The sequence below is a fragment of the Typopeltis vanoorti genome, chromosome 11 (genome assembly GCF_054136105.1).
Source record: "Typopeltis vanoorti isolate ZY-2024b chromosome 11, IOZ_Tvanoo_1.0, whole genome shotgun sequence".
Taxonomy (NCBI): Eukaryota; Metazoa; Arthropoda; class Arachnida; order Uropygi; family Thelyphonidae; genus Typopeltis; species Typopeltis vanoorti.
The window spans coordinates 78791569-78808220 of NC_143559.1; the positions used below are offsets into that span (position 1 = coordinate 78791569).

At 33.9% G+C, this 16652-nt stretch overlaps 1 protein-coding gene across 1 annotated transcript in view; it reads right to left on the reverse strand.

Moving 5' to 3' along the window:
• The window catches only part of LOC150101775 (GPN-loop GTPase 1), a 193537-nt gene that overhangs the window by 25348 nt on the left and 151537 nt on the right, over window positions 1–16652 (reverse strand). The window contains exon 10 of the mRNA XM_090400383.1: window positions 5786–5825. Coding sequence (XP_090256509.1) covers window positions 5786–5825 — 40 coding nt within the window. The remainder of the gene's footprint in view (window positions 1–5785; window positions 5826–16652) is intronic.

Consider the following 16652-nt stretch of genomic DNA (forward strand, 5'->3'; position numbering starts at 1 on the left):
ATACAAGCAAAATATTTACCACTTTAAAAACTACAATGATCATAAAAGAGAAGTTAATTTTCCGACGTGTAATAATAAACACTCATCCATTGACATGCGCAGAAGTGTCGAAGGGTCTCGTATCTATGGGCATACTATACTATTGTTCTCACACAACAGTGCCCACTTATTGCAGAAGAGAAAAGAATTCCATGTTTAGTCTTCTAAACAGGGTTTCCAGATTATGTAAAAAAAATAAATACAAAATATAAAATTAAAAACCGAAGCCCACCCACAGTACTAATGTACTATAACATTTACAATCTTTCAAGGATGAGTCTAAAAAAAAAAAATTTTAAAATGTGTAAACAGAGCTGCTTATCTGATGGTACATCCATTCAATAAGATGGATGCAAAAGATTAACAAATCACATACAGTAGATGTGCACTTTTTTCAACACCATTATAATGAACTACAGAAAAATTCCAAGTTCTATAGGATCAATACTATTTTAAGCTCATTATAAACAGCAAAACTTCATTATTTCCACCCACCGAGCAGTGTCGCTTCCTGCCAACTATACTATGGAAGTGCTTACAGAAATAACTGATACCTGTGATCCAGAATACATCTGGGAAGTTTTCAGAACTATTTGCAGATCACCACTCATACATCCCCCCTTCCAAAATAAAATACTGAGTTCATATTTCTTGATAATGCCTAGAAAATATTCTATGCATTAACAAAACTTGTGCCATGTGCAAACTATTTGATAAATTCAAAGCAAGTTAACGATTATCTTTTCTTTGTACTTACTAAGGTCTTTAAATTACTTCATCTGGCACAAATCTGAATTCAAGATTCTTTGTTCAAAAATTTAGGCTGTCTACAGGCCAAATATATCCCGAGAATTCTCAGAACTACTCACAGCTCATCTTAGAGTCAGCATATCCCTTTCCTTCTCAACATCCAGAAGATTCTTGTCATTAAAGACATATGCCAAGACTCAAGTCATTGAAAGGTGGAACCAGGGTCTATGAAATGCTTGCTGTGAGGATAAATTAAAGATTACGTTGCAAACCTGGTTGATAGGCAGAAAGCAGGAATTTTATAGAATAAACAAATTCAGTTTTATTTATCTTTTTATAGATGGGTACTATGAGAGCTCTACTCCAATCACCTGGATTTGACCTCTGACCAGGCCTTTGAATTATGCAGTGCAGTTACTGTAAAACTTTTATATCTCCATATTCGAGCATTCCTGGTCAAATTTCATCTACTCCGCTGCCTTTCCATTATTCAAGTTTTTGAAATATTGGCTTAATAAATCTAATTAGATAAATTTAGTTAATTATTAGTTTTAGACATCTATTTTTTCCACAAAACATTAACATGAATGATACAACAACCAGGCACCCATACCACATAATATCAATATGCAAATCCTCTTGCAGGATTTTTATGCTACTTTCATTTATTACTGTCTTCCCAGCTTAGCATCATTAACAAATAATGGATATTCCCTTCAAATCATCCTCAATATCATTCAAGTACAATTTTTTTTTAAAAAATTGTAATCTCACTTATGAAAGATTGTACAACTATAATATACAATTTCTCTGAAAAACCAAACATGGACTCCAACAACATGGTAATGGCTTCACTTTAGGCAGTGAAATTCAAATGGAGTGGAGATGCTATCCATATAACTAACCAGGCAAAAATTGAAGCATCAACATTGTTTAGTTTTTTTTTTTTTTTTAAGGATGTAAAGTGAGCTGCCTCCTGGAAAATGTAAAATAGTCTACATCAGTGTTTCCCAACGTTTTTTGGATCATGCCCCACCTCAACACCTCGAAGATTTTGATGTCTCCCCCCCCCAGCATAATAGTCAGCCAAGTTCTGAGAAAGTATAATATAAATATGCACTTTAAATAAACAAGGAACATAGGTAAAACTGTTTTTAATTTGACTTTCTTCAATGAATGTAAATTTTATATTACACTTTGTATATTATAAAACATAAATCGAACTGAACTCATGAAAATAAAGTCCAAGTTAATGCGATCCTTGAGCTTGATGTCTGCTGCAAAGAGTTTTTATTTGATGTACTAATTTAGTCATTTTCAATCTCAAATCCCCATGGTTTGTGATATCTAGATGATTTCTTTTTTTTCAGTAGCAAGTCATTTACAGCACTAAAGCCACATTCAACTAAATATGACGACGGGAAGGGCAACAGTATTTTTTTTTTTGCAAAACTAGTTGAATTTCGGTATTTCGTTTCTGCCTCATCAGAAAGCCACGGCATTGTTCCTTTTATGTTAAATAAATTTCTAATAGACTCATCATTTTGCTTTTATGAGAGTTCTTCTTGATACTGTATTTATGTTGACTGCTGTAGTAGTGATGTCAGCTTTTTTTCTCAGAAAGTCAGGGTTGCAACATAGACAATTTATCGCCGACAATGGCGAGTTTTTTTGAGTATAGCGGTGATGAGGTGACAAATATGTCATTTTCTAATAGTTGAGCAAGACCTCTATTCCTGTGCAGACTAACTGCAACAGTTTAATTTCAAGGTTAATCAGATACTTTTTTTTTAGTAATCTCTCCTTTCTTTTCAATGATGTCTGAAACTGGGATATTAGTTTTTTTGTCTCATGATGTGCAGATAATCAGCATTGAAGGCTCATAAGCAGTGATTTTATAAAAGACAAGCTGACAGCAGCTTCTTGGTATCTAACCCAAAGTCTAGACAGGCTCCTTAACTGATATAACAGGAGTTGTATCAGGTTTTTGTTTAGTCCTATGACAATGGTTTACTTCCAGAGCAAGCACTAGAACTTGATTTTTTTTTAGTTCCAAAGTTAGTTAATTTTGGACACACTGGTGTGGATTCTATATGCCAGTGGGAAAATGCTGTTCATAGTCTGATAGGGATTCTGAGTTGATACTGCAGAGACAACTGCTGAAATTGAAACAACAGCAATGGCTCATTTGCTTTGATGTACCATTTGAGAATACTATTTCAAGAAGAAACAGTACTCCCAAATGGTCAAGTTCAAACTGGATGAAGGTTCAGTGGAGATGAAGCAAAGAAGAACACTGGTTGACACCCTACAGATGAGACTACAAAGAATGTTCACTGTCCTCCTGCAATTATCCCTCAGCAAATATATACATGGTAGGAATGTTAATTTTTTTTTTTTTTTTTTTTTTTTTTAACCAAGTATGTGAAACCACAAGAGCTTTACTGCAGGTGTAACTAAAATTACTGTTTTCCCCAAGTCTTAACTCTGGATCAGGAAGATCACATTTGCATAAGTGCACACAGTCTTCTATTGTGAAAATTTAAACCATTTACAACTGATGAGGAAGGAAGGTTACTGGCCTAATGCAAATTGTCTTTCAGTGATCCTCAAGTCATAGTAACAGAGCATCTTAACAAATACACTTGTCCACTTGACCATGACAAATAGATTATTCCATTTGGTGAGTTAGCTACAACCCGGACAAAATATAATTTTTATTTTATAAAAAATAATTTTTAAGCAAAATCTCTTACCTTTAAGAACACACAGAAGAGTGTGTAATATAAAGGGCCATTCCATTAACAAAAATCATTGTAACAAATATACAAGGGTGGTCTGAAAAGTTCTCGGCCTCGACCATATATGGCAACACTATCAGCAAGATTTTTTTTTTTTTTTTTTTTTTTTTAAGTTAGTACATCTGTCATAAGCATCCATGTGAAATTGCAAGTCATTCTATCAAGTAGCTTTTTCATACATCTGTTGTAAGCAAAAGCGTTGTCAGTATCCCTTCAAATGGATAAAATTGAGTATCGTGCGGTTCTAAAATTCTTTGTAAAAAAAAGGTTTAACGCCAAAAGAAATTCATTCGAAGTTCATAAAAGTTTATGGCCACTCTTCTCCTTCGTTTTCAACAATTAAGAAATGAGCTGCCAAGTTTAAACGTGGCCATACCAGCCTTGAAAATGATCCACTTGAAGGACGTCCAAAAAGTGTAACAACACTAGAAATCATTGATCACGTGCACAATTATGGTATTGGATGACTGGAGAGTCAAAGTGGATGAAATAGCTGAGACTATAGGCATTTCAAAAGAACATGTAGGATATATTTTGCATGAAGAATTGCAAATGAAAAAGCTTTGCGCAAGATGGGTGCTGCGCTTGCTCACAGATCAAAAATACACTCACATGAAAATCTCTGAACAGTGCTTGCAGCGTTTTAACAAGAATAAAACTGATTTTGTGTGCCGATTTATTACTATGGATGAGACTTGGATTCACCATTACACACCAGAATATAAACAGTCAAAACAGTGGACAGAAACTGGTTGTTCAGCCAAAGAAGACAAAGTCGGTTCCATCAGCAGGAAAGGTCATGGCATCGGTGTTTTGGGATGAAAAAGGCATTTTGTTTATTATCTTGAAAAGGGTAAAACAATAACCTGGGAATATTATTCCGATCTTTTAACCAGACTAGACAAAAAAATTTGTGAGAAAAGACCCGGTTTGCAGAAGAAAAAAAATCATCTTTCATCAAGACAATGAACCTGCCAACAAATGTGTTTTGGCAATGGGAAAATTAAGGGATCTGCACTATGAATTGAACTGTGAACATCCACCCTATTCCCCAGATTTGGCTCCCTCTGACTTCTATCTCTTCCCAAAACTAAAAACTCTTCTTCACTGGTCAATGTCTTTCTTTGAATCAAGAGGTGATTGCAGCTGTAGAGAGGTATTTTGCAGATCTTACTGAGAACTACTACAGGGACACGATAATGGTGCTGGAGAATCACTGGAATAAATGTATTAGTCTTAAGGGAGATTATGTTGAAAAATAAAAATAATTTTGAAATTATAAATTCGTTTTTTCATTTTTAGGCAGAGAACTTTTCAGACCACCCTCGCATTTTCCAAGAAAATCAATTTTGCTTTTACTGTTCTTCCCATTTCTATTAAATTAGTCAGTCTTGGGCCAGCTATCTCTGATTGGCTAACAGAGCATGACTGTCCCTCAGGGGGAAGTCAAAAGTTAGATATGGCTAAAATGGCCTCACCTGTTCCCTTTGGGAATAAAAGGCATTAGCAAATTTCTTTCTTTCTTTTTTTATCTTATTCTTATTCTTTATTAACCCCTCTTCTTGGAATGGTTCTTGAACAAAGAAAATATTTTCCAAACAATGATACGGCACCACTAATCACTTCACTACATTTTTTACATGGCCAGTAGGATTTTGCATAATTTGTTGAGCCATGCATATGGATGGAACATAGAGAGCAATGCTTATGTTTTGAGGAAGCTGTTCTGTTATTGAAATGTCTGATGACACCACTCAGACCTCAGAAGGCTCAATTATATAAGTTTTTTAATAAACGAAGGAAGGCAGCTTCTATAATCATGTGAAATAATAGACAATGCATTTGTAGTCAGATATCTAGAAACTGTGCTCGAGAAATGGTTATAGCAATTAACGAATGCATTCTTTTGTATAAATAAAGAGATACTATTTTGTTGTATTATTTCACACTTCTCTTTCCTGATTATTAAGTACAACCTAAACATTTCTTCCATTCATTTATATAATAGAAACAAAATTATAAAGATCATATTCAAGTCAATGCTATATAATAAAACAACCTACTATATATAATAGTAAAAAATGAAAATAATGTGAATTACTATCTGCAACATTATTTATTACATTTAACTAAGTTTCAAACAAATGATAATAAAAATGTGAACACAGCACATAAATCAATGACAAACTCTTCACCTTTTCTTTCTTTAATCTTTCATATTCTGGTCGATATAATCTGTAAAAGAAATATCCATAAATGGCAAATTCTTACATATTTCAGAATACTAACAAAACATTCACATAAAATTTATATGAAATAATTTGAGAAAACAGAGGGTAAATATCCCAAATATAAATGCTAAAATGTTATTTTACTAAACAGAAAAGAAATCAAAAACTACCAAACAAGTTCTGATGTATACTCTAAGGGAGAAAGATACCAGATACTATGGCAGTAATGATATTTCATGACTAGTTTTGAACAAAGAATATATTTTTCTATCTTAAGACCTTTGATTTGATAAGCTCTTGCATTTCAATCTTCTAAATGCATGAACCTACCTATATCTTAGACATCTAGTTATTTTTCCTGATATTTTTGCGTGGAAATACATCTTACATTATCTCTGATTAGAGATTCTTGAATATTTATATCATGAAGTTCTTTTCTGATATTTTCATTTTTAAAATATTTCTATTATTATTATGTGACATCTCCATGGAGTCCAAAGGCTCATCGAAGGAGGGCACCTACTCTACAACTGTCTCCATCACACTCAATCCACCAACTACAACAAACCATAACTACACCAACGCCATCTACTGCCAACCACCACCACCACTAATATTTTCATAGACAATCGCAGACATTCATGCCCACGGCAGGATTTGAACCCGCAGCCTTTTGGCTGGAGAGCAGATACGCTAACCACTCAGCCAACCAGGCCGGCTATTATTGAAACATTAAATTTCCTTAAAACTCTCATACTTATGGTCTCCAGTCTTTAATCCACAGTTTTATTTACTTCTAACCCAATTCTCAAATCCATACAATATCTGTTTGAACACTAACTGTTATTTAGGAATTTGGGCTAATTTCTCTCACATCACCATATTAAGCCTTATTTATTCTTTAATCAATGTCCATCTTCTCATTAGTGAACTAATGAGAAGCCCTAGCATATTTTCATAGTTCGGTCTTTTTTTACTGGTGATTTTTATTCTTGTGTCACAGGAATCATGAAGACTTGAATACAACATTATAAAACCACGTTTTTAATAATGTGTCAGATCTAAATTATAACAATGGAGATAGGGTATATCCTTGTCTTACATCCAATTTAATAACTTTCTACATATCCTTCAATATTCTAACACTGCTGATTTAACTGCTATAAAAGGTTCCATTTACACAATACTGATTCAGGGTTCTGAATAAGTTTTCATTTCACACCATATCCTTATCATGTACTTTTCAAATATAAACAAAACTTAAACAAAGCCTTATTATATTCTAATTATTTCTCAGTTGTCATACGCTAAAATCTGGTCCTGCGAATTCCTTCAATTTTTATTAGCCTTTTCTGCAGTTCCACAAACTGTTCACTGCATGCTTTCAATATTTCACCAGCAGGACATCAGAAAAATCTACATTAGTCTTGATGCTAAGTCTCCTGGTCTAGATATTATCACTCTCTAGTTATGCTCAAAACGTGCTCCAGAATTAGCATCCATCCTGTATGTCATACATAAGCTGTCATAATTGTCTGGGATCTACCAAACAAAATGAAAGCAAGCCTGTCCTAAAAGAGACTAAAAGTCAACCAAACCATTACTCTCAACCTCAGTGTTCTCAAAAGTGAAGTGACAGAAAAGGTCATCAACAACTAGCTTCTTTACTAACTGGAGACTTGTCAATTAATTAGCATTTATTGGTATGGATTCCACCATTCTTGTTCCACAGCAAGCCTCCTGACTTATCCAAACTTTTGGACACAGACCACAAAAAGATATGTTACAACACACATGGTCGCTTTTGATATTTCCAATCATCTTATGACCTTCATATTGCTTTGTGACTAGATTGCCTGCTTCCTCTCTGGTCATGACTGTGTCATGGAAGATAGCTTCCTCTCATCGGTTTATCAACACTGGGGTACTTTGAGTTCTGTATTGTCAACCACACTCTTTCTCCTATACATTAAATGATCTCTCTCCAACTTCAAATCCTAATCATAGTTTTGCTGATGAAAGTACTCTCATTACCTTCTTCATTCACAAAACTTTCCTCAAAATCAATTTCCTAACATGTCTCCTGACTTGACTCCTACCTTCAAGGGTATCACAATCAAGAGAATATTACTACCAATATCCTATCAACAATTTTCCTCCAAATTAGTCTATTACTCATCAGCACTCTAACATTTCGGTCTTCTGATGCACTTCTGACTGAATCGCTCCATCTAGATATTGGTTTTCCTCTGGGTCTTTTCCCCAAACATCCTGACATCAAACACCTGTTTTGCCAACCTTTCCTCCTCCATTCTGTTCAAGTGACCATAAAACCTTTGATCAGCTCTGCTCACACATTCTTGAATGCTAACAATGTCAAGTTCCTTTCTAATATTTTCATTTTTAATATGATTAAATTAAAGATGCCAAGAAATTATATTCTTGGTTTCATCCTTTATCCAAGTGTAAGCAAACAAAGTTTGTACATGAAGTAACTTCAAGACTAAGCTATTTGTATATAGATGCTAATGACTTCACATTAATTGCCACAGTTTTCCATAATGCAATGCACGTATCCTTACAGATACATATATGCTATGTATTATGGGAAGGGCCACTACCCAGATTAGTTTTTACCTTTATTGAGGTCTCATTAGTGGGAATCAGACCCACAAGTGATACCAAGGTTGAAGTAATGCAAAAGTTACATTTCCATACATAAGCAGTCTTTTAACATCTCTCTCTCTAATTCAGAGTATTTTAGTAATAAGTGTGACACCTTTTGACTAATATGGAAATATGACTTCTGCATTACTTCAACCTTGCTATCACTTCTAGGTCAGGCTCCCACTGATGAGACCTCAATAAAGGTCGAAACTAATCTAGGTAGTGGCCCTTCCCATAATGCATAACATTATGCATGTCCATAAGGATATGTACATTGCATTATGGGATACTAAGGCAATTGATGTGGTCATTTAGCCTCTATATAGCCCAGTTGTGAAGTGACTTCATACACAAACTTTGCTTACACTTGGATAAAAGATGAAACCATGAATATAATTTCTTGGCATGTTTAATTTATAGTATAACGAAAGTGGGAAAAAACTTTCAACTTTGATATGATTCTGCCATTGATGACATCAGTTCAGCCCACTAATTTTTCTCACTAATACCTGTGATCTCTAATCTTTCAAGTGATTTATTTCTAACCCAGCTCTCAGTGTGAACAATGTTTTGTATACTGTAATTTATACGTCCCACGTATACCAGCTTTGCTTATTCTGTTGTCTATTTCCAGATAAAAATATTTTACTAGTTCTAGAGGTACTCATTTGAGAAGGCAGCTGAAGTTTTCTATATTCTCACCTATTTTCATAGTTTTGGTCCTTTTATTGCTGATCTTCATGTCAAATTTATTATAACTGTTATTCCATTTAGTTAGAATTCTGGAGACTTGCAATGAATGTATTTGGGATCACATCATCATCTGCATAAAGTGAAACACTAAGTTTCATATCTCTGATCCTAATGACAGGTTTAATGTCTCTTTCTTAATGCAATCCATACAGATGATCAATGAAAGTGGAGATAGTGCACCATTGTCTTACAGCTGATTTTTGCATCAAGTCATCTTCCTTCATTAATTTCAGTAAATTATGGAGACTATGACTGTGTTAAGAACAATTACCGTAACCGCCCAACATATCGACCTTCATTATTAAGGTCAGCATTTGGGGTATACACATATATACAAACAAACAAGCTATATTACATTTCAAACAGTATGCCAAAGTGTCAATAATTTTAATCAACCATTATTTTATTGGCCTGATGTTAGTGAAAAAAACCTTGTATCAAAGCTATATTCCAGTAGTGTTCAACCTTTTTTTTTACTACGCGAGCTACTTTTCTATAAAAAGTTATTTGACGATCTACTCGCTTATACAGATCACGTTCCCCCAATCTGATATCGGACAAATAAACAACTAAAAAAAAATTACACAACTAAAAACTTTATCATCATCATCAAATTCCTGACATTTACCCTCAAAGGGTGTACAGGATATGATAGTACTACATGAAAAACTTACATCATTACTAACTTCCTACCTACAATTTTCTGCCAAATCAATCTGTTACCTGTCAAAGCTACAACACTGTTAGATCATATATTTATATATCTATCTTCTAAGGCACTTTTTACTGTATCAATCCACCTATATCTTAGTCTTGCACTGGGTCTTTTTCCTGCCAACGTGGCAGAGAACACTTGTTTGCTAATCTTTCCTCGCCCATTCTGTTTAAGTGACCATACTACCTGAGATTAGCTCTGCTAATGCATTATTGGATGCTAATAATGTCAAGTTCTTTCCTAATATCCTCGTTTTTAATATGATATTGCCATTGATGCCATCTATTCACACCCCTAATCTTTCTCAGGATTCTCATATCTGCAGTCACTAGTTTTTGGTCAAGTCTTTTACTTCTGACCCAGCTCTCAGATCCATAAGTTAAAATTGGTTTGAACACTGTCTTGTATACAGCTAATTTAGTGTTTTGACTAATTTTTCTCTTATTCAATACAAATTTATTCAGTTGACTTCCTACCATAATAATGGTAGGAATCGAAATCGACAACAGAATCAACAATAGCATTGTTGATTCTGTTGTCAATTTCCATATTAAATTTACCATCTTCAGTAAAAATCGTGCCTAAGTAGCTGAAATGTTTTACTTGTTCTATAGGTTCTTCATTCACAATGCAGATGATTTTCAATGCTTCTGCCTATTTTCATTATCTTTGTCTTGTTATTGCTGACCTTCATACCATATCTATCACAATAGTTATTCAATTTAGTCAGGGAATCTTGCAGACTTGTAGTGGATTTATTTAGAAGTATAACGTCATCTGCATAAAGCAAGGAGCTGACATCAACATCTCCAATTTTGATATCAGGTTTAATACAACTTTCCTTCATAATGTAATCCATATAGATAATGAATAACATAGGTGATAATGTACATCCTTGTCTGACACCAGATTTAACATTAAACCATCTCCCTGTACTTCCTTCCATTCTAACCGCTGACTTACAACTCAAATAAAGACCAAGTATATAATGATCCACTTACACCATAAAACTGTAGCATTTTGAATAGCTTCTCTCTTGGCACCCTGTCATATGCTTTTTCCAGATCTACAAAACTTCAACACAGATCTTTGTTATATTCCCATGACTTTTCAACTATTTGTCGTAAAGTGAATATCTGATCCTGACAACCTCTATTTGGCCTGAATCCAGCTTGTTCCACACCAAGCTTCTCTTCCACAATCCTTCTCAACTGTTTCTCAAGTTATACTGGAAAATATCTTACCAGGAACACTCAGTAGAGATATACCTCTGTAATTCTCACAATCAGTTTTATTTCCCTTTTTATATATGGGTACTATGAGAGCTCTACTCCAATCATCTGGAATTCGTCCTTCTGTCCAGGCCCTCTGAACTATGCAGTGTAGCCACTGCAAAACTTTTATGCCTCCATACTTGAGCATTTCTAGTCTAATATCATCTACTCCGGCTGCCTTTCGACATTTCAGAATTTGGCTTTTTCTACTTCAAGCATGGATATGTATTCCTGATTGCATGTCTGGTCAGTGTTTTTTATTACTGTGCTCTCATCACTGCTAGTTTCATTTAGCAATTTTTCGAAGTAATTACTCCATACTTCAAGGATATCTTTTTCTCCAGTTTTCATATCACCTTTATCATCTCTAATTCCTTTTACAGCACTCTTTCCTCCATTTCCTTCAGAAATGGTAGGAAAGAGTGCTGTAAAAGGAATTAGAAATCAAGATATTCTGCAACCTCCAGAATATCTTGTCACCTTCTTGATATTTATTTTCTATGTTCTTACCAAAGACTTCTCATGACTTTTGTTTAGCTAGTTTTACACAGTGTTTCGCTTTCTTACATTTGTCTCTGTATTCTCTAATAGCAAAAGCTGCTTATTTGCAGGGAACTTTTGATATGCTTTCTTCTTTTCCTTCACTGCCTCTTTAACTTTCTGTGTCCACCATGGAGTTCTGATTTTTCTATCCTTGCAGCCAACCTCACCAGATGCCTCTCTGGCTGAATCAATCAATGTTTCCTTCAGAGCTTGCCACTGAATCTCTAAGGTTTGATTCCTGTTCTCAAACTCTTTAATTTTTTCTTGAATAATGTTTGTATATTTTAGTCTACAGTTCACATCTGAGAGATGCTCAACTTTTATTCGTTTTAAAACTTTCTTATATGTTCTTCTTTTCACTATGAAATTCAAGTTTAAATAGTGATCACTTCCAATTTCAAATCCTCTGTACACTCTGGTGTCCTGCACCAGGGAGAAAACATCACTATCAACATCAACAATAACATAGTCAATGAGACTTTTCTTATTCCTTGCCTCTTCTCTCAGTGTGAATTCATGCACATTTTTATGTTGGAACATGGTGTTAGTAATAACCAGTCCATGTCCTGAGCAGAAATCCAACAGGTATTTGCCATTATTATTAGCTTTGCTCATTTCTCCAAATTTTCCCAAAATATTTTTGCATGTCTGACAATCATTTCCTACTCTGCTATTTAGATCCCCAACAAGGACCAACTTTTCCTTTTTCATTGTGTCAGTTGCTTTTTCTAAAGCCTCAAAAAATTCCCCCCTTCTACCTTAGGAGAACCTTCTGTGGGACCATAGGCACAAATAAGTCTCATTGTCCAGTTCCCCTTTCTGATATTTGCCCACATCACTCTACTTGAAATTGCCTGCCATTCAAGAAGATTAGCCTCATATTTAGTGTTGAATACTATGGCTACTCCTTCTTTTCCTTGATTGTCATTACCTGAATATAACATTTTGTATTTATTGCTCTGAAAGAGCTCACCAGTTTTGGTCTTTTTTGTTTCAGTCACCCTTATTATGTCGATCTGGTACTTATCTAATTCATTAGCTAGCTTCATTTCTTTGCCATTCAGGCTTCTTATGTTGATAATATCGATCTTCAATTCTGGTGATATTGAGTTGGGGTGCGTTTTAGGCTTTGTTCCAGTAGCTGACTTTTCGCTGTTCGCCCTGGTTCCCTGGCGACAACAACAAGGGCCTTGTTTAACACGGCAATGCCTCAGCCGGTATGAAATTCTATCACGTTGTACCAGCATTTAATATTGTGGTTTAAGCCAATAAGAATACAATTTGGTCGGCTAAATCCCAAATTCGCAGCCCATCCTCGTTCGTTCAGTATCCAGGTAGATACCAGGGTGCACCATGAGAAGGTGAGGATTGGACATTAGGTCAGAAGCCCTGGTCGGTTCTACACATTCCTTTAAAGGCTATATGGAGGGCTCCTCTCAGTTATACAGCTTTGACCATTAAGCAACCCCTAAAAAAAAAAAACTTTATTTCTATATTTAAAAATTTATTTATCACTTTTAATTATTTTAATACAACTAAAAAAAAAAAAAAAAAAATATATATATATATATATATATATATATATATTGGAATAAAATATTTATTTCTCTATTTTGGAAAACCAAAGTTAGAAAAAACAACAGATTGATTACAAACTCACAAGTTACAGGAAATGCTGGTTGATTAAAAAAAAAAAAAGAAAAAGTTAATGTGAAATTTGGCATTGTCTAGAACCTCGCAATATTTTCATAGTCTAGTTGATATGAAGAAGTGGCCAATTGCAGACAATCATCCAAATGATCATTTGTAATTTGGTTTCTTAATTGATTTTTTGTGACGGTCATATTTGAAAAAGCGGATTGTGACAAGTATGTCAATCCGAAACATGACAGAACATTTCGTGCAATATCAGTTAATATTGGGAAATTTTCATGTGCATACTTCCAAATGACTTCATTGTTTATTGATTTTAAATGTAAACTATTCTGAATGTTTATTATCTCAAGTTCTACTTCAGCTTGGTTTATATCAAACAGCCTACTAATTTTATTTGAAATTTCTACGATGTTCAAATTTTCTTGAAATGGATTATTGATAAAAGATACAATCACTTCAGTTTTATTAAAATCTTTAAATCTTGAATTTATTTCTTCCTCAACTAATTCTATTTCACGAATAAATTCTTTTAAATCATAGCGAAGCATTTCTTAATTTTTCAAAAAATTTTAATAAATATGGGAGATGTCTAAATTTGCGGTCATTTATATTTTTCTTTAATAAAAGTAGGTATTGTTGGAAAGTTTTTATTGAATTAACATGTCAATTAAATTTTTATCTCTACCTTGTAACTCTAAGTTTAAATTGCTTAATTTTGTACAGAAATCTACTAAAATGATAAGTGTAACAACCATCTTTTATCACTCAATTGTGGATAAATATCTCCTTTTTCATCAAGAAAAATTTTTATATTGTTAATTAATACAAGAAATCCTTCTAACAATTGACTTCTGCTGAGCCAGCGAACATTATTGTACAACAGAAGTTCCCTATCATCATCTACCTGTAATTTAAATAACCTTCGTTGCAGGGCTTTTCCTCGAACAGAATTTACAATTTTAAATGTAATATCCAAAACATCTTTTGTGTTTAATCTTTTACTACACAGTACTTGTTGGCGAATAATACAGTGGTACGTTAAAAAATATGGATATTTGCCATCCTTTTTACATAATGAAATGAAGCCTGATTTATTACCTATCATTGCAGGAGTACTATCAGTAGTAATAGACACAAGTTTTAAAAGCGGAAGTTTGTGTTGTTTCACAAATTCATCAAATGCCGAAAAAATGTCTTCTCCCCTAATCCTTCCCAATAATGGTATAATTTTCAAAAGTTCTTCTTTACTTGAATAATCTTGAAATACCATGAGAATAAATACCATTAACCTGGCCTGGAAACCTTTCTCCGACAACTCTCTTACGGCAATTTGAAACCTTGTCTGTGGCCTAGAAGTAGTCTCTCTCTCTCTCTCTAGCGAGATCTCAAACCGAGAAGCTCCTTTCTGGAAGCGGGAAACTCCTCTCTCAAGCAACGTGGATCCAGGCAGTCTCCCTGATGGCGACTCTGGACCGGGCGGCCTCCTCTCTGACAGCAATTCTGGAACCGGGACCCCTTTTAATTGCTTCAGTCCCTTTTTATTAGGCCTCCTCTGAGACCTTGCATAAAGTTTGGCAACCCCAAAGAATCGGTATGAGTCTTTCCTCTTAAGTTTCAAGTTCGGCACACCTTTTGTTCTCCTCTGCTATCTTTTGATTGCAAGTTGCCAGCCATCGGAAAGTTGTCCGAACTCTGACTGACTTCGGAGATGTTTACACTTAGAGCTTGCAAGCCTTTCTCATACATACAAGTTTCAATAACAATCTTTCTAATGCCGCCATGTACAGCTTCGGTGACAAAAATATTGCCTTTGTTTTTAACACTCTAACATATTCTTATTAAAGCAGTATATACAGTTAGCTTCAAAAGAGTTATTTACAAAAACACATCTAATACAAACTATACCGAGATGAAGTTTTTTTTATACAATATTCAGATGGGACTTAACCTAAGTAAAAAATTGATGTAATGTGCTTTGAAATATTTAATATTTAAGCTATAATCGAGTTTTTACACTTTGCTTATAATCGTGTTCACTCAGCTCGCTGTTTAACTTCCACTAATCCGAATTAATTCATTTACCCGGACTCATAAGAAAATTACTGATTTGACAATTTGAACGAAAAATAAACAATAGCAATACACTTAAAGCAAATTAAAAATAATACAAAATAATGATAAATAAATATTATGTTTTTGGTTTTAATTAAATTTGAACATCCCTGCTATATTCTATTTATAATATCATTGGAAAACAAATTCATATTAATACAACAATATTGGTGGGCTAATCAATAATTAAACATAAGTGTTTGTTATATTAAGGATAAGATCCTAGATTACTACAGTCCTAATTATAATTTATAATGAACTCTTAGAAGAAAAGGTTATGTGCCACCCATATTCTTTGGATTTTTAGACAATCGTTACTGTTAAGATTAGGGTGGTTGATAAGAATTTCACCAGCCTCTTTAAATGATCATGTTCTGAATACTCTACACAGAATTGACTTTCCAGTCAATTCTATGTAGAGTATTCAAGACATGATCAGAAAGGCCAGATTTACTATAGTTATTAAATTTAATGTTTCATTTATGTTCTTTATTTTTGTTCATAACTGGCCAGGACATATATATATATATATATATATATACGTCCAGCAAAATCTGGACAAGATTCAGATCACCTGCTGAAAGAACATGGATATGAAGTGCAATTTGACTGTCATGTCCATCAGAATGTGTGATGATCCTTCATGCTGAGGAGAACACTTGGCCAGATTACCTCGCGTACGTAGCTACGTACAAGAAACGCAGATGCTTCTCTGTTTGCTTGGTAACTGGAATCTAAGTTAAATAAGACTAAATACCTACAAGTTATATTTATTTTTGCTACTTATTTTATTGTATAATTATAGTTTTTAACGTCAGTGCAATATAAGAGATCCTTTCATATTATCTTCAATTAATATTGCATCAGTATGAAAGATCAATGTTACTATCAATTTTTTTTTTTTGCTGATTATCTTAGTCGCCAATACATTTTATTCTCCCAGAACTTGATTCAAGGTAATTATTTTTGTCAAACAATTATTTTATAAATTCACAAAAATCCGAATCTTAAAATAAATGCAGCCTCCATCTGTTCCAAATCAAGTTTTCTTTATTTTTTATTCATAATCTTAGTTCGAAGATTAGTTCACCGATTGCGTGAAGGTTCGCAC